The 24410-nt window shown below is 44.5% G+C and overlaps 1 protein-coding gene across 1 annotated transcript in view; it reads left to right on the top strand.

The window, feature by feature from the left end:
- ITGB5 (integrin subunit beta 5) overlaps positions 1 to 24410 on the top strand; it is a 74189-nt gene that overhangs the window by 14439 nt on the left and 35340 nt on the right. Inside the window, exons 4-8 of the mRNA XM_085311059.1 lie at positions 5725 to 5974; positions 11135 to 11303; positions 18755 to 18916; positions 20436 to 20531; positions 21721 to 21810. Coding sequence (XP_085167185.1) covers positions 5725 to 5974; positions 11135 to 11303; positions 18755 to 18916; positions 20436 to 20531; positions 21721 to 21810 — 767 coding nt within the window. The remainder of the gene's footprint in view (positions 1 to 5724; positions 5975 to 11134; positions 11304 to 18754; positions 18917 to 20435; positions 20532 to 21720; positions 21811 to 24410) is intronic.

Below are 24410 nucleotides of genomic sequence, written 5' to 3'. Positions count from 1 at the left end.
GAAAAGCGGCATTTTTGAGCTGGTTCTCTGTAGCACACTACTAGCACTCTTTCAGGTCCTAGGAATTTCTGCAGAATTTCACAGGATCACTGAATGGTTGAGGTCAGCGGGGACTTCTGGAGATCAGCTGGTTCAACTAGCTGAGATTAGCTACAGGTTGCCCAGGGCTATGTCCTGGCAAGTTTTGGAGATCTCCAAGAATAGACTCCACAACCTCTGTGGACAACCTGTTCCAGTGTTCTCTGTGAGGGTAGTTGAGGCAGTGTTTTTATGTGTTCAAGGGCAGTTTCCTGTGTTTCAGACTGCCCATTGCCTCTTGCCTTGTCACTGGGCACCACTGAGAAGAGTCTGGCCCCTCTTCTTTACAACTTCTTATTTGTGTTTTAAGTACGTAGATTGAACAGCAGTGATGCTTCTTAAGTTAGATCTTTCTAAGCATTATTACTGGTATCATCAGTCACACCCTCAGCTCTAATGAAATTTGCTTCAAAATCCTAAAAGCAGATACATACTTAAAGCTAGCCATCCTTGTGTCCCTCTCTAGATGAATCTTCCTAAAGAGGATGGTGGTGGAGACCAGGCAGCCTGGAGCTGGTGGTCCAGAGTGAGGAGCGTGCTAATGCCAGAGGTTGCTTCCAGGCTGGGTGTGCAGGTTYGGGCTTGCTGGGAGGCATGTTGCAGATTATTTCTGCAATGTGATTTTGCTTATGAAACAGGTTCACTCCTATGAAAGAGGAGTTATTTACTCATGTTTCTTGAGGTAATTACTGGCAGAAGAGGCTGGTTCAGCAAAGCTGAGCTTTGAAATCTCACCTCCTTCACATGCAGCAGCCAGTGCCTGGCAAATTCCAGAGCTGCTACCAAAGGCAGTTTTGCAACGTTGGCAGCACATTCACCCACCTCTTCGGTCTTAGACTCTTGGAGAAGGGATGAAGAAGATTTGCCTCTGTGACTTTCTTGGGGCCAAGTTGTTGGCTGCTGGAACTWTTTTGGGCTGTGCTGAGCGAGGATGTGTGGGGCAGATGTGCATTGTCCTCCTGCATGACCTCACCTCACAGGGGACCAGATCCGTGRGCATTCAATTTGCTATGTGGCCACCATCAAATTCACCAGGTGCTTGCTAACAGCATGGTATTGTGCAGAATGGGGACTGCTCTTCAGTTCAGCTTAGACTGCAGAGAAGCCCCTGTGTCGAGCTTGGAGTGTCACTCCCAGGGCCCTCTCAGATTCCCTTATGGGTGGAGGAGGAGAGGCAGGGATGGGTGCCACCACATCTGTGCGGTACCAGTGTTGCTCCCCAGGCTGCTGCGGGTTGCAACAGCCTGGGGATGTTTGGCAGAACAGCAGCAAGCTGCACAGAGCGTTAAGCTGAGACTGTACTGCTTTTCCAGGGGTCCAACAAATCCAAGAACTGTTGGAGGAAGGAGGGGRATGAGACTCCCAATGAGCTTTTTTGCCGTCTCAGCCAGGGCAGCTCCTCCTGTGACTGGGTTATACTGCTCTGCCTGGGCGGCTTGAAAGCTCCTTCCCTCGAAAGTGCCCAATGCTGAGGAATTGCCCTGAGGGTTCACATGGTGCTGCTCAGGCCAGTCTGAGCTGGGAGTTCCCCTCCTGCTGCTCTCTCTATGCTCCTGCTGCATATCGAGTATTGGAGTCATTGCAGGAGGAGGAATATTTCTAGATGTTTTTAATAGTATCTTCCGTTTTTTTCTCTTTTTGACGTTGAGCAGCATTCCATCTTTCTTGGGGTGAAAGACTTCCTAAACCCTTGAATTAGCATTCCCTGGTGAAATTATCCATTAATTTCTAAGCTTGAGTCTTGATTGCTTCAGCCAATAGATTCAAGACAAAAAGGAACCAATATTGGTTTAATTTTGTGCATAATACTAATTTTGTGTTCCATCAGAAAACTTGATGCATCAAGAGTTTAATGTTTCAAAGCTGAATTCACATAGCTGTTTGTGGTGATTGTGATCTTTTATTCTTAGACTACTAAGTAAAAGCAGAACAGAGTGGCTAGTTGTGAACTGTTCACTGTTCCCACCCAGGGAGTTTGATCTAATCATCCTGTGGCATAAGTCATACCTCCACGCTTTGTGCCCAGAGTTAATCTCCGAAGGCTTTAAATTGATGTCTTCGTTAGGGTAGCTTTCAGATCAAGCATTTAGTTTTCACTAAGTTGCTTTTTGAGCTTGGATCCAGTTTATAAAGCAGAGTGTCCTGGTTGGATAGAAGAAATATGAGTAGCCCAAAAGGAATTTAAAAAAATGAATAGATTCACATTGTATTGTCTGTTAAGCCTTAAGCCTCACCAAGCAGAAACAAAAGCTTTTCTTGGAAAGTCATAATTGCCAAGTTTGTATTCTTAAATTGGCCAAAAGCGTTTTCTCCAGTTCCTGCACTGCATCTGTGTGACAGTATCCAAGAAATGTTTCTGAATTTATTTTTGAAATAAAAACACTTCAGTAAAAGCTCTAAGCAGAGGATGAGGTAGTGGTATGTAGGGAAGGAAGGGGTTCAATTTTTTCTAGAAATGCCAGASTAATATAGTGCATAGGGAATAACAAATTCTTTTGCACTTGTATCTATATATATSACCAATACTTTCTGTCAGATAATCAATTTATGCAGTTATGAATGAAAGAAAAAAGAAGAAATAGGCCCAGAATCCTATTATTTTCAGTCTTTTTTTCATAGACTCCTAYGTATGTGAATGTTAAGGACAGAAGGTTCCTTAGAATATCCTCAAAATTCTCTTTAGCACAGCACAAGGTCTAGGATTTAACYTAGTTATTCCCATCTTAGGACCTGTTCAGGAAGAAGAATACTTTGAGAACTGAAATGTCAGCGACACTCAGTTCAGAAGTACACCGCAGCCTCTTCTGAAGAGGCTGAGTAGCCCAATGGGAAATACGTGTTAGGAATGAAAGAAGTATACATAGGTAAGAAGTTTTGCCTGAGTTAAACACATTCTTGCAGCATTGAATTCAGAAGGTCAGGATTACAATCACAGTTCCTCCTCTCTTGTCCCGTGATCAGTGCTAACAGGTATCACACTATATAAATGATATCCCTCTTTGTTCTCCTCCTCATAAAATGCATGCCAGATAAAACATCAGGTGGACCTGATWTGGTTTAGCCAGCTTGATAACTCTGTATACCATAGGCCCTGGGCTAAGCTATATCCTGGTGCATACTGTTTCTCTGAACATTGTATTGAGAAGGCCCTGTTCCTATTTGAAAGGAAAAAAAAAAAAGGTTGGCGAGAAAAAGAAGGCGTATTTATTGCAAGAGTTTACTGCTTCCTACATCCTTTATCTTGGAAATATCTGTATAGCAGCTGGTCACCTATTGTATTGCAGTTGTATAGAGACTGCCTCTAGTGCCTCTGCCTTTGTCAGGCGCATTTATTGCTCACACTGCAGGGGAGAGCAATTACATGTCATAAAAGAGGCCCTGACTTGGAAGCAGTCCTTGATCTAAACTTGCAGGGAAATCCTGAAATACCTAAATCAAGCTATTCGACCCTTCGACTCTTCTGGTACCTCACCGTAGCCGCCCTGAATTAGCTGAGATGACCAGATAAGCACTGATGGAGAAATGAGAAGATCCAGCTCTGAGCTCCTTCATGGCTTTGTTTGCAAAGAGGCCAACTCCAACTCATGCACTTCCCACATGCCTTCTTGCATTGGTGCCGGGACACCAACCCTTCACAGAGGCAGTGAAGGGTGTTGAGGCCAAAGCAGCTGCTGCATAGGTTGGGGGAGAGACAGAGATGACAGTGGTATGGGGAGCAACCGTTACTGGTTCCACCCCAGGGAGCTGGTGGCCTTGTGTGTGCAGTGAGGTTGTCTGCAAGCTCTCAGCAAATGCAGGAAGGTTGAGGGCTGGTTGCAGGGGATGGCGGCAGAGGGAAGGAGTGGATTTTGGTACAAGTTGCTCCAAAGCAAATGCTGGAGCCAGGACGGAAAGTGTTTAGCCTTGCTTGCAACTCAACGGAGTGTCATCTCCAGGTATCTGTGCCTGGCCAGCACTTGCTAGGCTATAAAGCTCCTCATGCATTGTCTAGCCAGTACTGTAATTTTGGGAGGCTGCTGCATGTTCTTAGGCAGAAAGTAACTGGGAGCAGCTGTGGTGCTGTGAACAATAAGGAGAACAATAAAATTTTTAGGGAAATGTTTTCACAATAATAAAAAATGTGCATTTCATTTCTGAGGAAGAGGGAGGAAGCAAAAGGCATTTTTCAGAGCCTGCTGGTGCCCGAAGTTTAGCTGTGGCCATGAAAAGCTGGGAGAGGTGGAAAGGAAGGGTAGCTTTGATCTTTTTTTTTTTTTTTTTTTTTTTTTTTTTTTTTTTNAAAAAAAAAAGCCAAGTCTGAGAACCTGCTGAGTTTGAAAACGGGGTGAGGTGGGAGGTGGGATTTCCAAATTGGCCTGGTTTCTGGGAGTGCTTGAGCCTAAGGTTTTCATTTAGATTGCTTTCTCAGCTATTGGCAAAGTATAAGGCTCACATTTGGTGTGCCCTCTCTGGCTCCACTGAGGTCTGTCTGGCTTGAGCAGTGGCTTATTTTGAAGTCAGTTCACATGTTTTGAAGCGTGGGCTACTGCCCCATACCATGGGCAGTGCTGGCGGTGGGCTGCCCTCCAGGACACCCCTTCTGAATAGCCTCTCTGATGAAGTCACTTCTGCAGACTGGCTGAAGCAGCCTAGGGATGCCAGGAGGAAAGCTTTTTCAGCTTTTYCCCAGTTCTGCAGCCTGTGACTGTCTTGTCCACTCCTTTCCTTATGCTCATCTCTTCAGAAATCTTCACCTCTACTTTGGTACTTCTCTTTGTGATTAACACATTATTTTTCCAATCCACTTCTTGTTTGCCCTGCTTTCTCCAGAATGATAGTGGCATGACTCTCTTTCAGGGTAAGATGTTGCTTTTATGTCTGCTTTGACTTAACTTCTCTGCACAGCTCAGAATCATCTTTCCCTTCTTGCATTCATCCCATGCTATCTGTTTTCTCCTGACCCTCTTCTTTTTCCTACTCCACTTCCTTTGTGTCTTTTGTGCAGAAGTCCTTTGATTTGTTCCTTGGTTGCTTGGAAGATGTACTTGGAGGATGTCAAGGRCCCCTCTTTCGTGGTCCACCAAACATCTCATTTGAGGTTCAYTCTGCTTCTTTTTCATTCTAGTTTTCTAGGAAAATGCTCCTGGATTGTAAACAGTTTGGGGTAGCAATGTTTTTTCATTTATTTTTATTCTTAGACACTCTTTCAGTGTGTTGGAAGGACCTTTACTCCTATGTCCAAAATAAAATGGGGACACACATTCAGACAGGTGTCTTTCTTTTGCCTGCTACRCTATGGAGTTTAAAAAGAGCCCAAATCATCCCCTACTTTACCGATGGAGACTAAGGAATGGATTTGAAAGTATACAAAATTTCCCTTACCCTCTTTCTKCACAAGTGATCTGTGTGCTCTTGGGGACTCAGAGAAGCAATCTGTCTGGATTTTACATGTGCTATCAGCTTTCTTGTTGCAGGAAGGTTTTTTGCAGAGTGGGTCAAACGTTTTACAAGAGCCTCTACACCTAACGTGTTGGCGCTATTTAGGCTGGGCTGTTAAAGCAGAGCAAATGTGGRCATGTGTTCAGAACATGCACCTGTAGGGTGGGTGTGAGCGAGCCCTGCGGGAATTACATCTTTTCATCGCCCTCAACTCTTCTGTGTGTACAGGTGACCAGACCTCCTTCAAGGTTCAAGTACGGCAAGTGGAGGACTATCCTGTGGATCTGTACTACCTGATGGACCTCTCTCTGTCCATGAATGATGACCTAGATAGCATTCGCAACCTGGGGACCAAGCTGGCTGAAGAGATGCGAAAGCTCACTAGCAATTTCCGGCTGGGGTTTGGCTCTTTTGTGGACAAAAACATTTCTCCTTTCTCCTACACAGCACCAAGATACCAAAACAACCCCTGCATTGGGTAAGTGGTAGGGGTACTCTGAAAGGAGAAGCCTGGTATTTGCACAAATGGAGGAACTGAGAGCGCATCCAGTGGCTCACTGCTTGACTGCGGCTGCAGAGTTGTTTCTTGTAATTCTTGCATTTAATAATGAACCATATTTGTGYCCCATCTTTTTGAATGCTGATTAGCCACAGCTATTGCTGTGATGTTCCAAAGCTATTCAAAACAGGACAGTTTCCAATTTTTCAGTGGCTGTTTAGAGGCGTCTAGATATRTGAAACTGTTGTATTAGGAGCATAAAGATATCGGTGAGTACCTAAGGAGGATACAGACATAGTAGGCTTTTTTACAGGCTGGGAAAAAAAAAAGAGCTAGAAATTCCTGATTTCTGAACCTAGCACCTAGCTCTGAGTCATAGTTTGGCTTTGAATACATCAATTAAGCTCTTTGTCTCCATTTTACAGATAAGGAAACTGGGCAATATAATAGACCTTCCCAACAGAAGTGTTGAAGTGAAGTCAGATTTGTAAGGGCCTGTAAGACTGATTAATGAGTTCTTGTAAAGTGTTTTGAAGATTTCAAGCAAGTTTTTTCTTTAGAACTGTTCAAGGAGAGCAAACTCAAGTTGCAAAGACATGTAAGTTATGTGGTTTACTTTGCAATATCACAGCCTTCCTCATGTTTTGTTGTTGTTGTTGTTGTTGCTGTTTATTAGTATCTTTGTTTGTTGTTCTCCTTGTATCAGCCAGAATTTGGGATCAAGTCCATTGAATCAAGGATTATGCCAAAGTGAAATTGGCTGAAGTGGAGGGTGTCCAAGTTCGGATGGATTTGTATGTTGATATAAGATTGGATACAGCAGCAGATTCCTTGCTGCAAGAGTACCCTTTTTGATGCTCACTTTCGTGGCCCCTGTCCTGCCCTTTCTTCACCTCATCTGTCTTTGGGGAGGGCACCTTGTAGTCAAGTAAGAGTGGTAAGGTTATCACTTTTTGTTTGAACCTTTCCTGGATGCTTAAATGGAAAGGTCACATCACTGACTGATGCCAAGGTCTGTGAGTGTGCATCCTTTAAGTTTTCCATGTGAGTGATGGATTAAAGAGAGCTTACACCATCTATAAGCTTCTAGGCCAACTTTTAGCATTCTAGGCCAACTTTTAGCATCAACCAAGCATTTGGCATCTAATCAGACATTGACCGTTCATCTGACAAATAATCCACATTCTGTTTTCACCCACTTCATCTGGAAAGGAAAATCGAATGGATGGTGATTTTAATGCTTTAAAAAAAAAAAGTCTTGCTTCAGCCATGAAATATGGCCAGAAGTGTCGTGCTGACTGAACAATTCCCAGTGATAACTTGCCTTCGGAATTTAGTGGGGAATTGTGAGTGTTTTTGCTCATGGTAGCATTTAATCCTCTGAGCATGAAATGCCTARGGAAAGCATTCATATAGAAACTACAGCTATTTAGGGAAGCCCTGTGTTAGTGCAAATTTTTCATTAATAGGCATGCTTTTACAAGCATAATTTCTGAGTTGTTTCTGAGGGGTCCAGAATGTACTGTTAACATCTGGAGTATCTCTTTCAGGCCAGCACTGAAAATATGAGCTGTTCTTCTGAGATTCTGCCATCTTGGCCTAAAGAACCATAAATTTTCTTTTCTAATTTTTTCTCATAACTTTTTATTTTTTTTGAAAGCATCCCTGCATTCAGTAGTGCCGATGAGGTGTTTTGTCTGGTTCTCTGCTCATTGGACTTAGTTTCAAAGCTGTGCAGAGTAAGCTGCACCAGATACTTATTGAAGATGTGTGAAATTGTCTGGATTCCTTAGCACAGGCAGAATAGTAACTCCTTTGACTGGTGTGCCATGGAAGAGTGCCACTTCACACCAAGTCTAGAGTTGGATAAGGTTAGATAAGTTAGAAGGATATACAGAGAAAATAAATGAGYTTATTCGGCTGGAATAGATTCAGTTTCTGAGCCTGGGGCATAGAGATTTCTTAAACGCACAGATGAAAGCCCTAACCAGTAAAGATGCACTTTAAACTATTCCTTCTTCTTCAGCTACTCCCCTTTTCTCTGAATAAGCAGTGTTACGCAGTATTTTCCATTCTGTTTCACCTGCATTTCCAACTTCGGGATGCTGCTGTAATGAAAACCACCCTGAGTGGATAAACCTGGCAGAGAATGACTGACTGACTCCGCAGAGAACTACTTCCCCCGCTCAGCCCGTCCTGTGYCAGGGCCCGTTCTTCCCCGCGTGCTGGGTCCACCTGTCACAGCCGGCTCGGCTCTCCACGGCTATGGAGATGGCCCTCTGCCATGGTGACACCATATGCCATGTTCTTTGTTTCTCCTCCCCGCCTCAAATCGAGCATGACCTCAGATGAACGCACTCAGTCATCGCCGTCGTCCTCAGCTCTTGTTGCCTGCAGCCTGGGGACAGGGTTTCAATCTTCTTGGAAAATTTTGTTTGGCTGGTGTATAATTTAACTGAAATTGTGTCTTTTGGTGAGTAAAATAAGGTGAAATGTGCAGGATAGGGAGAGCATGGCTGGAAGAGGAGAGGGCAGAGCTGGACAACTTCRCCATGAGGCCTGCCTGAAACCGCTGCTGTCCTTTAACTGAAGCAGTTCAGAGCTGTCACTCCTTCTCCCGTCGTCATTAGACTATCTTTACGTCCTTTGGGTTTTAGCCAGGTGATTGTCTTTCTGTTTATGGGGTATATTAAGCAAGCCTGGGCTTGGGAAACCATTTAGGAAGGACTGCCAAAGGCAGCTCATGTGGTGGGCGCTCCCTTCCAGCCGCCCTCCGTCTTCGACTGAGTCATCTCTTGGGTGCTAGCGCTCCACTGTATTCTCACGGCGTTGTCTTCCCTTCGCTGCTCTGCAAGTGGGTTTTAGTTGCTGCGTTTGCTTTGCTAAAGCCACGTTGCTTGCTTATTTGGTGGTTAGGTGGGCTGTGTGTAGGGTTTTGTTTCATCTTTAGTTATTTCTAGTGTAAAAGCAGTCTTTGTCCAGTGGCCTGCTTGCATCTGAAAAAAAAAGCTGCAAGCAAACACGCACTGTACGGGTTGTGTCTTTTTGGTCTTGCCCCCGGTGCAGATTCTGTCCGCCTCCACGCAGCGACAGCCTCCCCGCCGTGCAGGTCCTGCGGGGGGGCGGCCCGGCTGCTGTGCTGGGATCTGGCTGGGATCCCTTCTGCCTCCTTTCTCCCTCCCTTTGCTCACTGCTCGCTCATGTTCCTGGCCCCGCACTGCGAGTGTGACSTCCCGGGCTAGGCTGGGGCTTCTGCCGTGCTTAATTTGTGCCTCCTTTTGGGTTACATCAAGGGAGCCAGGATTTGGCCTATCACTGTACCCGCAAGGAGCGTTTGGAGTAGTTYAGGAAAGGTAATATGGAGAAAACTCGAAATAACAAAGGTCAGCAGAGGCAGAGGGTTTGGCTGAACACCCAGTCATATAGCTGTGATAGTTCTTGTGGAGGTTACAGCCAGAGATAACCTGCCCTGCTGTGTGCCCTTAATTAGTTACTTAAATAGCTGTAGTCTGTTCTGGCACCAAACCCGCCAGCCTCTGGGGTGTAAAAACGGGAAGCTGGTAGGGATTAAATGATCAGCCCTCGTGGGACTGTAGAGAGGAGAGCAAGGTGTGAGACCCTGCAGTACCTAGATGTTTGCTTTCTGGACTGGGACTCTGGCAAATGGCGCAGGCAGGTATACCCTACCTTACAAACCTGCGTGAAGAGAGACCTTGCACAAGGTCTTACAGAGGGCTTTTAAACATTGCGAGCTCCTCGCCGGGGCCCTGGGAGTGAGCAGAGCACAAGGCTGAACCGGGGCTGATCCCAGGCTGGTCGGCTGCCAGCAGCCCCATTTGTTGCCATTTGCTTGCAGTGAACAAACTCTGTTGCCATGCACGACACGGTTGCACCTGACGCACGGCGAGATACGCGCATTGCTGCGTGGTTGAGTRTGCGGATGAAAATCGGCGTGTCCCTGGCTCCAGGAGCAGTGTCGTGTTCACGGAGCATACGCGGCAGAAAGGCTCTGGCTTGTGAGGAATTTGGGTTCTCAGCGGTGTTAAATCTTAAATAATCCTTTGTGTAAAAGGCTTCTTACAACTTCGCCATAGAAGGTCAAATGTCAGCAGAGGCCTTTAATTGCTTTCTGTGTTTTATCTTTCAAGATAAGAATTAATTACTGCAAGTCCAGCTCCTTTTTAAACAYATTTTCTTCTTAACCCTTCTCTCTCCCCTGCACACATTCACTGCTTTCCCGTGAGGGAGGAATTGCTGTATTGAGGACTCTCAAGCACATTGTGAACACTGAAGCAGCTCACAGTCTCCTAAGGAGAAAGAAGAGTTTTTATGGTCTGCCAAATCACTTCCTTGCCTTCGTGTGCCACTCCTACCTTTCCCCTTTAGCAGCAGTCTGGAAATCAGGGGTGGTATTTGCTCATCTAGCTCACAGAGAGGGCAGGAGAACACATTAACTACTCTTAGTTATTAATGCATGTCATACTGCAGAAATGTGAAGTGCCTGATGATTTGTGGTAGGCATGGAGTGGCAAGTACTGCGAGCACATCAGACRACAAAGTGCAAATCCTTACCCAAAAGTAGTGGGAAAGTAGTTTGCAGCAGTTAGCTTGTGTGAGGTGCCTGATCCTGCCGGTTGATCATGCAGAGTGGTTTGGGCAAGGCCATAGTGCTGGAGGAGTCACTGAGCTATAGGGAAGGGTGGGTCTGGGCTGCTGAAACTTGCCCGTTGTGATTGCCCRTTGCATCACTGTGGTTTTGCATTTTTCACTGTGGGCTCCCAATGTGAAAACTAGCTTCGTTTTATGGGTGCTGAAACTCAAGACTTGTGTTGCCCACAGTGGTCAGATATTTGGTGTCTTCACTCTTGACTTTACATAGGAAGAAACATTCAGTCCTGGTGAGATCTCTGGTAACTTCAGTTGGTCAAAGCTCCTGGTGGGGAGGAGAGAAAAGATAAGTTTTACTGCAGATTTTTGTAGATGAATAGCCAGAAGTGAAAGCACCCAAAACAAAGCTGTGTGGAAATATTTCATCCCTTGGAATAAAAGCCAACCTGATGGAGCTGGAGACTTCAGCAGCTCTTGACTCCTTTTTTTTTTTTTTTTCAGCTAACCACTTCTCTTGTGTTCCTGTTCCAGTTACAAGCTATTCCCAAACTGTGTCCCATCCTTTGGCTTCCGCCATCTCTTGTCCTTAACGGATAAAGTTGACCGTTTCAATGAAGAGGTTCAGAAACAGAAGGTTTCCCGAAACAGAGATGCTCCAGAAGGTGGTTTTGATGCAATTTTGCAGGCTGCTGTGTGCAAGGTGAGTCAGTGTGATTTCTGGGTTTTAAAGCAAAGCAAAAGAGGAGGTTTCTTCAATTATATTGTTGGACTAAGATAAGGGTTAGGTATGTCAATTCTTGGAAATAACTACTAAATTTTTGTGCAGAAAACATGACTAAATGCACTGAACAATAAAGGCCTTTGCCTAATATCTTTTCTAGTTTGAAGGAGTAACACTGAACTCTTGAAAATATGAATTTAAGACTGTGAGATTTGATTGTGTTATTAGATTTGTAGGTGCTGATTACTGACACTCTAGGAAGAAATCTGCTAATATTCTTGTACACTTGAGACCAGCAGCACACTGCCAGCCATCTGATGGCTTAACACGTTTGTTAAGCTTGTGCCAAATGTGCTCTTCAAATGGTTGGCCTCTGCTGAGGGTAATAGCAGGTTTATACTGCTTGGGTAATACTGCTGCAGTGCTGGTGGTACAGCCCTGAGGTGCTGATGCTCACAGTGGCAGGATCTGCCCCTGTTTGACCTGTGGAGCTGGATTATTCCACCTCCTCGTGTAAAATAGCGTCCTGTCCTTCGTTAGGAACATGGCATTAGATGTGAAACCTCTGCTGTGTAGCTTGTCTCTTGTGAGAGAAATCCCTGCTGTATTTTATGTTAGAATAGCATGCTGTGCATCTTTATGGGCAGGACGAGCAACAGTCTGTAGTTGGARTGTGTTAGCTTGGCTTTGCTGCTCTGTTAGCCATGTCCTTGGGTTTTCCAGTGTATTGCATACCAGAGCGAGATTGAACAGGCACCTCCTAAATGAAGCAGCATGCATTGCATACATCGGGAATTGCTCTTCAGCCTGGGATGCTCTCCCAGGGTGCCTAGTGTGCCCTATTTGCCTTCGCTGTGAAAATATGTTGTGGCTCAGCCCATAGTCTAGCGTGAGATGTCTCAAGGAGGCACAGAGCTCTGTTCACTATTGTTCTGGCCTCAGCAAGGGTGAACATGATGGAAGGTCTCCTCTGATGTGATCTTCCCACTTTTGAGGTTAGACAAGCCCTTTCCCTGCAGTGAATGACTGGGTTGGATGTGCAGTTTCTCTAGTTCATGTGAAGTTTGGGAAGCATTTACTYGAAGACCTTTCTGAAGCAAGTAGATGGATTGCTCTGTATCTCTTTGAGTTAGAGAAGAAAATTAGTGCTCAACTATCTGCTCTTCTCCTCCAGCTTGGCCAACTGCCCCTGCTCTCCAGTAATGGCTGTGGTGTTTTTTTTCCCTCTGACATACAGTTTGGCTCTCTTTTTCTCCAGCTTTGTGTGACCCTCTTGATAGAGCACATTTTCATCTGGTCCTCTATTTTAGGAGCTGGGAGGCAGGCCTCATCTGCCAAAGTGGTTTCACTCTGGGTTGTGCAACTCTGTTGTGCCCCATCTGTGAGTGGGAAAACAGATCTTACCTTGCCTGGGTTGGTTTCATTTTACAGTTTATGCTCTCAAAAGGACTAAACCTGCACTGTTGGATCTGATGCCTCTTAACAGTCATCTTTCCTCTCCTAGCCTGGCACAAATAATGTTATTGGCACAACTACAGTGCTGCTCTCACTATTAATCTAGGCCTAAACCGCTTCACTCCACATCTTGAGAGGTAGCATTAATGGTTAGAGCAGAGCAGTCTCAGGAAAATGACTCAGTTATGCCACTCATCTTCCCTTTTTTTTTTTTCTTTTTTTTTTAACTGTTCCTTTGACATCTTCAGCTTATTTTTGCAAAAAATAGGACAGTACTCAGTACCTTCCTGTAATACGGACATACTGCAGTTTGCGTCATGGAGGCTCATGAAGGCTGTTCTTGAAGTCAGGCAGACTTCAAGATACTTCCAGACACCTGGACTTTTGTGCTAGTCCTAAATTGTTCATAAGGAACAAAATACTTGAGCATAGCTCTTTAGTGCGCRGGTGGCTTTTGATTACATTGTAGATAACATCTAAAAGCAGGACTGGGCATAAATGGTCAGCAGCAGTGATAAAGAGTGCGTGCACTTAAATGACTCTTGGCATCATGTGGAAGGTCATAACTGAAGAATATCTGTAGCCATTAATGAATTAATTACTGGAGCTCAGATGRCAGAAAAAGTTAAAGAATTGGTGTATGAGGAAGAAGTACTGAGTGCATGATAACTCATGCTCCCTTGGCAGCTTGTGGCTGCCTATTGATTACAGTCATGGGCAGCAAAGTCTCTGTGTTTGTAGACTTAGAAGTCCCAAAACTTCAGTCCAGCTGGTTGACCTCCTAAGCCTTGTAGCCAAAACAGGAGCTTAGTGATTAATTTTCCTTGCAGCAGCAAAATGCAGGCCCACATCCATTAATGACCATGTGTTGTAGCTGCGCACATCGCTGTCAAGGCAGGTGGAAGCTAATGGACATCTGGGGTGACAGTGAGATGCTGCTTCCTTATGAGTTTGCTAGAAGGTGATTTTATCTCCAGTAAATGATGTTTTGCATCTAGCAGTGACAGTAATGAAGCATCACTRGGACTAAACCCTGCACAGGCAGTAGCTTCTGTAATTTGGGAGCTGGTTTTCCACAATGCAATGAGAGGAACACGTAAATACTTCAGTGAATTCAGGGGTGATTTCCTCATTACTGTGTCACTGTCGTACCCTGTTGCATCTCTCTAGCACATTATATTTTTTCCCCAGTTTCCACCCTCTACCATATTTGAAACCTAAGACTTAGGGCAGTTACAAGCAGGAGAAAATTCTCCATCTTTGTGATGATGCATCATGTTGATCATGAATATTTTGTGCACAGCAATAGAGTTTGTGGCATAGAGGGGAATATCCGCATGAGAACATCGGTGTTTCCAAACCACAACATCTGAGTGTGGTATTATTTTCCTCTTCTTTGAGCAGGGAGGTAGGAGAAGCAAGACTTGAAGTGCCCCTGAGACTAGTTCCTTTAACACTTCTTYAGTTGTAATCCCCCTTTCCTCAGTGTCACGTAACACCTCAAATTTGAGTCAGGTCTGTGGTCTCATCTTGGTGAACCAAGGTGAAAGAAATATGCTGCTTCTAGCTAGTCACAAAAGGAGGAGTTTCTCTTTTAGCACAGAAGAAGGCTTGTATTTTCTCTAATCAAGAAACTGATACCTGAGTGTCTCTCCAGGATGGAAAGCTTGTAGCTTATCTCCTGTAGACCTTCCGAAATTAGGGGAATAAAACCAATGTTGACTTCTGCAGGAGATATTGGGTCTACTACTTTGATACCCCTTCTTGATCCTGCTAGCAGATTAGACATGGAGATTGCGACTTTGGTACCCTCAGTGAGGAGTGAGAACATTGCAAGCCWTGGCATCAAAGCTGTGGGGCCGTGATCATGCTCTCACATTTGCCTGAAATCTCTGAAAGACTTTAATAGCACTGGATACTCAGCATATGAAGACAGAATGCTCCCCCTTTCAGTTATTCAAATTAAGGCATTTTTCAGAACTGTAACTTTTCCTATGGCATATTTGAAAATCAGATCCTACTTCTGAGGTGTCCTCTACTGGCCACATGGAATGTCTATGTCAATCTGTTGATTAGGTATTTTTATGCTATATTTCATATCAGGMATTTCTCATGCATGAGCTGACTAAGAGCTCTGTAATGCTCAGGTCATTTTTGGGTCAGATTTTAAATCCAGGAGTGGGAAAAGTTTGTACAGCTAATACAGACTAATAATCAGGCCCATGACTGGCTTCTTTTTCAAAGACATGGATATGATAAATGTTTTTCTGTAAGCAACGAAAGAGCTAGAGACAATAAGCCTTTGTGATGCTAGAATGGTTAGCCAGGAATATTAACCAACCTTCTGTAATTACATTTTCCATTTGCAATATTTTGGTTTTCTGCCATTCTTTAAGTGCAAGCTTCACRTGGGTTGGTAGTGTATATATAAGTTTCAGATCTTACTTACTAAGCTGCAGAAAGGAGATAACGATGACTGATTAGAAAATAAAGCGTCTTTTGAAGTGGATTTGAACAGTCCCTGTAAAACATTGGTATGCAAACATGACCAAGGCATCTGGGAGACTCTTAGGTGCCTTTCAGAGCAGTACAAGACTATGGAGGTTTTAGAAAATGGTTGTTTTAATGTCTTTTAATACTTAAATCTTAGTTCTCTTGTGCACGTATCTGTTTCTTCTGAGAAGTTTGGCATCTGAGAAACTAGTGGTATTTTATGTGTATTGATGAGTCCAGTGTGGTCTCCTAGCAATTGATGCCCTTGGATATCGTACTCTTTTATTTAGAGGCCAAAGTATAGATTTAAAAATTTATTTTTCAGGCTTGGAACTACTGATACAGTAGTTTGCAGGCATTTCAATAGGATTTGGAGATCTGGGATTTGCTGAGATATTTGTTACTGTTTTGGCATTCACTGTTGGCTGTAAGGAAGGAAAAGATGATCCTTCAGGATGGAGGAGGCAACTGTAGCTGGTTGCAGGAGCAGGATCCGTGGCATGCTGACCCCTATGGAAATACATCTCTTGGATTTACTCTTTGGATTGGGATCACCCCTGCTTTTACAGATCCTTTATAACCCATGTGTATGTATTAGAACAAAACAAAAACAGATGAGGGAGTAGATGTGGGTGCAACTTTTTGCTCAGAAATATTAGTCCAGTAAAAATGCATTAAAGCCTCTTTGGTTATTTATTTTAAATAGGGCAGAGTGCTCCATGTTTCACAGTGGCAACAGAGTGCTGCAGAGCTGCTGCCTGTGTTTCCCCATGGTTTGATGCTGCTCTTGATGGAGGCGTGAGACGCAGCCACCACCAAGGAGCTGCTGTGCTTAGGGTGCAGGCCCATGGGGAGGTGGTGGTGCCCACTCCTGTCTCACATGCCCCAGCAGCTGCCACAACTCTGGTTTGCAGCACTGGCCTCCCCAGGTGCCTTCCTCTCTCTGAAGAAGGCTTCTTCCCTCTCCATGTGTGCCTCTAATCTTAGTTGGAGAGTTGTGTCAAAAACCAGTTCTTACATGTGGGCAGCATGTATGCCCTGTTCTCATGGGACTTGCCCTTGTTCCAGGGCTTCAGATACCCACCTTTCTTCTAGGTTCCTCTAAATCACAGAGCTTCATCAATCCAGCTTCATAATTTTTGGCCTTTCTGGACTGCTTTTTCCATAGGTATCCAGAACCCAGGCAGGTTTTGCAGCCCCTGTGTTAGCTTGAACAGCTTTCCTCAGCCTGCAAGGGCTCGTGAAGGGCTCGCATGATCTGTCTGAGACCTGAGTCACAGCTGTATGGGCCCCTGTGTGGTGGGTAAGGAGAACAAGAACTGATTCTTGCATTATTAAAGACATTGTGACCTTTGGGTCCAGTATAGAAGAAGTTTCATTTTGGCATGAAGATTCTTGCCTTTCTTCCAGTAGGATCAGCTTCAGCTGAATGACTTCTGCTTACTAGACCAAAAGAAGTCCACTTTGAAAAATGAGCAGGAATGTACTGTGCTGGTGCMTGACAGAGGATCTGTGTAGCCGAAGGGCTATTTCTATAGACTTACTTGCATTTCATGGGACATTAAAAGAAAAATCTTTTCTGCTTTAGGGAGAGGAAGGAAATGTAAACTAGAATAGTTACCCTTATTAAGCTGAAGTAAGAGTTAAATTTATTGGAAAGATCAGAAGGCTTTGGGCTGTGACTCACATTTGCAGGCAAATAGTGCAGTGGCAGTTGAGATTACACCTCCCTCTGCCTGCTTTGCCTTCTTCCAACAAGCACAATAAGGATTTCTAACAGGAAGTGTGTTTGGAGCCAAGCTGCAGTACTTGGTAGGCTAACCTGTTGATGTAAACTGAGATAGATTTCAGACTGCTGACCAGTAAAATATGGAGGAGTTCAGTGTATTAACCTTCGCAGTAAGCTTTTATGAGTTTTTCTTTGAGACCTTCCCAAGGAATCTGTACCGTAGTRCTCTGAGCACATGGCTAGTGGAGGAGACACTGGGTGCGCACGGGGGTGGAAGGAGTTAGGGTGTGTTTTTGCTGGGGGGCAGGGTGACCAAGGGAAGGCTCTGTGAGATGGGGCTTTCTGGCTCACTTTGAAACTTAACTACATTGTCGTGTTGTTGAGACAAGAACTGCTTCATTCCTCACTGTGCATGCGCGCTCCASGCTCTGCTGTGGCAGGATCTCTCTATCGTGTTTGACAGACAGGACCTCAGCCAGCCCAGCTTGGCATAAGCTGATGGTCAGAGCAGTCAGCTAATGTAGGAGGAATGTGTTGCAGCATTATGATTTCAAAACATTTCCTTTTGGCTTCTAYGTGTTCCATCCACTTCCATTGCAATGAACAGCTTGAATGTGTTTTCTTAGGCACAGATTCGCTTGTTGGGCTGATGCAAAGCTGGAAACCCAGAGAAGCTCCGTGAGAGGGAAACGTGTATCATATAAATCTTAGCCCTTTATTTAAAGAAAAAAAAACATGCCTGTACATCTGTCTATGCAAAGATGGTCATAATGTCTGTTCCTTGCACAGACAGACCAAGAAGGGTTGTGGGGATACTTCTTGTAYTGTCGTCATTGCTTTCATGTGGATGAGTAGAGTAAGGCTTGGAATGAGCATTTTTTTCTTTTTCAAATATGCAGATATTGCTCACTTCAGAGCTGTGCTGGGCAGTTGTGCATGGATTAGTGCGAGCAACTACTGTGAAAGCTCCACTTGGCCTACTCTGTGCCAGCTGTGTGTGCCCCTGATATTCCTGGGGGCTTGTGCAGAAGTGGTCTAAGCATCTGTATGTGATGTGGGAGAAGAGCTGTCCTGGGCATTTGTAGTGGTACACACAGAAATGGCAGCTAGCCTAGCTTGGAAGTGCCGTCACTTCTAGATGAGAGGGGTTTTATCTGTGAGAAGGGAGAGCCAAGGCAGCTGCTAGATAAAATCGATAGATAGCGGAGTTGGGTAGCTTGTGCGTACATATGGCCTGCACCAAACCCAGCCCTCTTGGGCAGAGAGCTTCTTGTGTAACACAAGCTTCTTGTGTTACAGCTCAGAATCAGTTTTTATGACTGGGCCATAATGAAAAATGCTGACCAGGGGTATTATAGCCCTTGTTGTTGCTTTGTACTGCGTGCAGCAGCTCGGCAGTTCTGTGGAGCTGAGGAAACAAGGTCAGATTAAATGTGTATAGAGGAATTTGGCAGGTCTCCTTTGGCTATAAAAGCAGTTGAAATTCTTATTCTTGGATCTGCGTAGAGAAGGTCTGGTGGACTGTCCACATACCTCCTCGTGTCTTTTTARATAACTACACTGGAAAGAAAAGCTGGGAAGTACCAGATGGGCCCTTGACATTTTGGCTTTTTGCCAGGGATGGGTGGATGTGTGCATGGTATTCTTTTAATTAGTGATAACAGAGACCTTCCTGCTAGAAGGATATGTGGCTGGGACCRTGCACAGGATGACAGGAGGAGGAGATTGTCTCATGGGGTTTGTTTTCACCCAGGAAAAGATTGGCTGGCGTAAGGAGGCGTCTCACTTGCTGGTCTTCACGACAGATGATGTGCCGCACATAGCCCTGGACGGGAAGCTYGGTGGGCTGGTCCAGCCACACGACGGCCGGTGCCACTTGAACGAAGCAAATGAGTACAGTGCATCCAGTCAGCTGGTGAGGACAGCCCCAATGTTTACTGGGGGACACATGGGCTGGGTGCTCTGAGACCTCCAGGTGGCAAAAGGTTGATCCCCTTGCCTCTCTAGAGACCATCAACACCAGACTCCAGCAGCTTTTGACAAACATATTCCCTTGTGAGCATGATTTTACCCGGTCTCTGAGTTTGGAGATAAAACTTGACGATCCATTTTACCATCCCATCTTCAGTGAAGTTCTTGTGATGCTCAAAAATTATTTCAGCGCCTAGCAAGTTTCTTCAAGATTTATTGCAAGTGAGGGGAAAATATCTTGGCATCCTGCAGTGCATCAGATTTGCATGCGAAGTGTAGAGAAAACATAAAATATGTCACCCTTTTTTAATATCTCCAATAGATTACCAGCTTCTCAGTGGGGATGCTGAATCTACCATGATGTGGCTACAGTAACAAGCACAATAGGATGCTGATCTTATTCACAGCCTTAGAGTGCGAGACTAACATGAATCTTAGTAATAAATGGACAAACTAGCCCTTTTTTATTCAAACTCAGTGAAGGAAACTTCTAGGGTGAATGAGCACTTGTCTGCTGCTTAATTATCAAACAATGCTGCAGAATGGTGCTTTATTCAGTAGATCACAAGGACTAATTATGATTTTTTTGTTGTTGTTGTTCCTGAATGTACATCRCCCCATAATAGGTGTTCCTGGACGGCTGCCCTATGGCAGTAGGCTAGACTCCTTGAAGAAATCCCTTTTCTGCTGGGTTGTTAAATTGTAACAAACCTATTCACAGACCATACACTGACTTGGTGTTATGCTGTGGAACTGGTACGGGGATACTGCCCTGGYATTTCCATATTTGCTTCTCAGAGGCTCTAAATCAGCCTTTCAGCCTGCAAGTAAACTAAGCATTTTTTTTCCTGAGGGCAGCATTTCAAAACCAGCCCCAGAGGTTTAAAAGAGACCACTTCAAGCTGGTCTCTTGAAAGTGAGCCCTGATTCATTTTGTTGCTTGTGGGTAGCTAGAACAACATATTCCCACCATCTTCTCTCTATGAATTCTGCAGAATTAAAGAGCTTATCGTAATCTCTTTATACCTCTAATATACAGAAAGAGCAGACAATGGATCTTTCTACTTCTGGAGAAAAACAGTATATTTCTCTTTACTGTAGTTTTAGCTAGTGGTCTTATCTTGCATCTCTGAAGATAGCAGCTAGTATATTACACATGCACTTGCTGATGGCAAAGTAGAAAGAAAACAGAAAGAAATTCAGTTTCAGATGTTGCTGTAGCTAACTGTGGTGTCACTCATATATTCTGGTGACAGATGCAGCAGAGGTGTTTAATGGATGACAGATGTACAGAAATGTTTCTACCATTTCAGTTCTTATTGTGCTGATACATTAGGGACTTTATATTGCAGTGAAAGATGACATGTTTCTACAATGAATTTTTCTTTAGGGTGTAGACGAGCTACTTCAATTAGTCTTTGTTTGTGTTACCCATCAGTCTTCTGGCCTGTTTTTGCCTCTAGGATTATCCTTCCCTGGCGCTTCTTGGGGAGAAATTAGCTGAAAACAACATCCACCTTATTTTTGCTGTTACAAAAAGTCATTATGTCCTGTACAAGGTAAGTGCTGCTGAACCACCCAGGCTGGAAAGAGATTTAAATGCTTCTTGAAAGCATCTTCCTTCCAGCGCTGGCGGAGTGGAAACGGTCTGCAGTGTACATGAGCAAGGCCACACACGGCAGCAAGGGCTGTCAAAGAAAGCAGATTTTTCCCAAGCTAAACTCACCGGTTGTCTCTCCCTACTGACTTGCAGAGCGTTGTTATTTCAGTGAAAACCACTAAAGCTTCTTAAAGTAAATAGGTACATGTTAGTGAGCTTGTGAATACCTGAAATAGACTCTAGTTTAGTCTTGATTTTAGGAGAGCTGCCAGCCGTGCAGCGTATGAGAGAGCAGAAACCTGTTCAACCCATTCTGCTGTGACTTAATCCCATTACCTAAGTGTGTGCAGTGTTTCTGCCCAGCTGTTTTTCCATCATTGAGTCCAGAGCCCAGACGCGCCAAATACAGTTTGAGCTCCCTCTCCATCCTCCTTCTGCTCTCCAAAAGGAAAAGATTACCTGAACTACAAGCAGTCAAACTATTTCTGGAACCACACTAGCGGGGATCACTGCTCTGCCTTTGTTACTTCTGCAGAAGTGGATTTTGTGGAAACAGAATGGAAAGAGGAGATGCTTCAAATGAGAGGTTTCAGAAATATCTGCTTCCAGGTTTCAAAACTCTATACCACAGAACTTGAGCAAAACAAGCAGAAACGTTGCTAAGGTCGAAATCCTAATGCTAACCCACAGAGAGCTGAAAGGTTTAGCTCATTCTCCACACCCTCTTGCGTGGAAGCTAATRTGTCAGTGAGAGCGAGACTGATGAGAGCCCAGCCTTGCCCTGAAAGTGTGCAGAGTGCACCGGTGCAAAGTTACTGGATCTTGCCCCATCTGGCCAAGGAACTGGGTTGATAGGAATCACGTTAGTGATCATTAGTCCAATTCCCTTGGCTATGAGTTTTGTTTAGCACCAGACATTGTTTAGCATTAGAAATGCTTTATTTTCAACAGCTGTGTATTAAAATGAACAAACTTGTATTGTGTGTGTTGATACATGGATAATGAGGCACAATTTGTGTCTTGTGTCCCTGGCAGGCAGGCAGTGAGTCAATGCTGCAAGGGTGGATCTGAGAATGTGCTTCATCCTTATACTCGCCATTCTCCTGTGTGAATCTCAGTGTGTTTTCTGTTTGTTTTTTCTTTTTAAGAATTTCACAGCGTTAATTCCTGGAACAACAGTAGAGATTTTACATAAAGACTCCAACAACATCATCGAGCTGATAGTCAAGGCCTACAATGTAAGTTGCACTTTAATATTACAGCTGCTGTGTTATAAAATGCCAAGAGYTTAGCTAGCTCAGCTCTCCCTTGTGCACTCCACCCAGATCTAGCTGGCTCTTTCTTCTCGTCCTCTGTATTGTGGGTCACCGTCAGAGTTGTTGCATCCACCCTGGGGAGGGAAAGGAGTTACTTGTCATACTTAGGATGACGTTGGTGTTTGGGCTGATCTTGTACTCTGTCTGCCTCAAGTGCTCACTTGGGCCCTTGCTGGTGTGGAAGTTGAGTGCTTCGCAGATCCTTCCTGCATTAACCGCTTCAGTAGCTCTGCGAGGTGGAAAAGGAGAACAGAGATGACCAAGGAGGTCTACAGCAAAGCAGAGATTTGACCACACATCTCTTATGCAAGATTGCCCTCTAAATACAATCCTGATGTAAAACATCTCCCAAGAGTGTGCTAATGTCGTCTTTTCTATTTAAAGTTCAAAGGCCTCTTGAGGACCTGGCTCAGTTCCAGCTAAGGTAGCTTCCCTGCATTGGTCTCAGTACAGCATGAATCAATTTGTAGCACACTGTGACAGCTGATATTAGCATGTGTCTTGGCACCCCAAAAGGTCACTGACTACATAGAGTTGTCAGTGAAATCTGCCCTGGTTGTTGGGACTCTCAGAGGTGTATGGCAGAAAAAAAAAAAGCATCTGCAGTTGTACTGCTAACCTGATRTCATTACCTCTCCCTCTCTGTGAAGACCAGGAAGCAGATTGATTAAAAGCAGCCAAACAGAATATTAATTGGCTAGTTACCAACACTTCTGCTGTCTTTTCACTGAWTTTTTATGGCTCAGCTCTTCATGCCCCTGAAAGGATATTGGTGTTTGATTGTCACTGCTGTCTTTTCACTGAATTTTTATGGCTCAGCTCTTCATGCCCCTGAAAGGATATTGGTGTTTGATTGTCAGTATGTGAGATCTGTGACTTCCAAACAGCATGCATGGAAACTTATYGTGGAAATACTTTGTTCTACCTGTAGTTCTTTGTGGCTAATTTGAAGTGCTGTAGTTTAATGAATCAGTCATCAAGTAGCGTTCTTCATACATGCAACTTATAAGCAGAACTTAGTGGCCAAACTTTTAGTGGCTGCAAGCCCTGCTGCTTGGTAGTGTGATAATTAGTGCAAGGAAGTGAGGAAGGRCAACTTTGGAAGAGGTTATAAATCCAAAGACCATCTAGGATTTTGCTGTGCTTTATGTGATATGTAACCTTCATCCTTCCTTTCCCTGCAGTTCCCCACATTTAATGCAGCATGTAATTATGCCCTTGAGAAGACCACTTCCCAAAACCTCCACTCAGAGGAAAAGCAATGACCAGCTAATGGTGCTAATGAGATGCTGAGGATGCCATGAAATAAAAGCCCCGTTTTCCCAGCTTGTCCCCTTGAAGGATGGTCTTGTAGCTAAAATACTTGACTGGGGAAAGAAATGAATATTCACTACACCTTGATTTTTGCATATGGTCATAGTGACATCACATGAAAAAACTTTTGCCTCAGTTTCCTGGCCATAACATACATCCATGCCTTCATTTCATCACCCTCCAAACCTTCTCAAATAGATATATATAACCTAGCAAAATCTGTTGGGGATCTGATGTCCTCATTCCTGCTTGCTCCCTGTCTTTGCTCGTGAGCTTTCCAGTATAGCTAGTTGGAAGCCACCAGAATGCTGAGACCGAGAGGCTTAACTGCAGGAGTTGTGCTAGATGAACTTCTGCTGAAACTGGGGTTGGTTTTCTATCTGTGCAGTCAGTGGGCAAGTGGGGCCCAGGGACAACCTGCCCCAGCTGTGACTCCAAAATCTCCTGCTGGGGCTTGGCAGCTCTGGGCTCTGCAGCAGGGATGATGGAAACGTGGCACATGCCAGTTCATTTCCTTTTGGTAACTTTGTTTTTTCCTGAAACTGAGGAAATCCTTTCTGAGGGAGATTAATTTTGCAGATTGGAAGGAAACCTTTTCTCGTTCTTGTTCAGTGGAAAATCTAAGCTTGGATTAAGTCTGTTCTCCTGTGACAGGGACCATCTTCTCTTACGGAGTGACCGTGGCTCAGGCTGTGTGGCCCAGGCTCTGCCTCTCTCTCCTTCAGTGCTTTAGCTGTCTAAATCAGATTTGCTCAGGGCATATACGAGTTCCAATATCCCTTTCCCCCATCTCTATCTTTCATCTCACTTTCACCTCTCTATCCAGCTGCATCTCACCTGCGTAGCATGCTGTCACCTCTGTCTCTTATCTTGAGGGGCATGAAGAAACAAACAAACTGTGATAGCTGCTGTAGCAGCTCTGTCCTGACTGTGATAAAACCCTTCTGCCCTCCTCAAAGTCTTGACATATCTGTAAAATGGACACCCTCCTGGAAAGATCTGCAGGGCAAGTTCTGTTCTCTCCACCGCCCCAGGCTGGCACAGGCTCTGGCAGGTTTTCTGCACAAACAGGCAGGGTGGATCGGGACTGAAGGGAGCAAAACAGAGTGCTGTTTATAGAATCGTTTTCCTAAACCTAATCCAGAAGAGTCTCAAATATGTTTCTTCTGTTATAACACTGAGTTTCAGTTGGCAGCCATCTGGTGGCC

This window comes from Rhea americana, unplaced genomic scaffold (assembly GCF_003343005.1).
Source record: "Rhea americana isolate MKP2758 unplaced genomic scaffold, rheAme1 scaffold_33, whole genome shotgun sequence".
Classification (NCBI taxonomy): Eukaryota; Metazoa; Chordata; class Aves; order Rheiformes; family Rheidae; genus Rhea; species Rhea americana.
The sequence above is the reverse complement of the archived record's forward strand: the minus strand, read 5'-3'. Positions and strand labels throughout refer to the sequence as shown.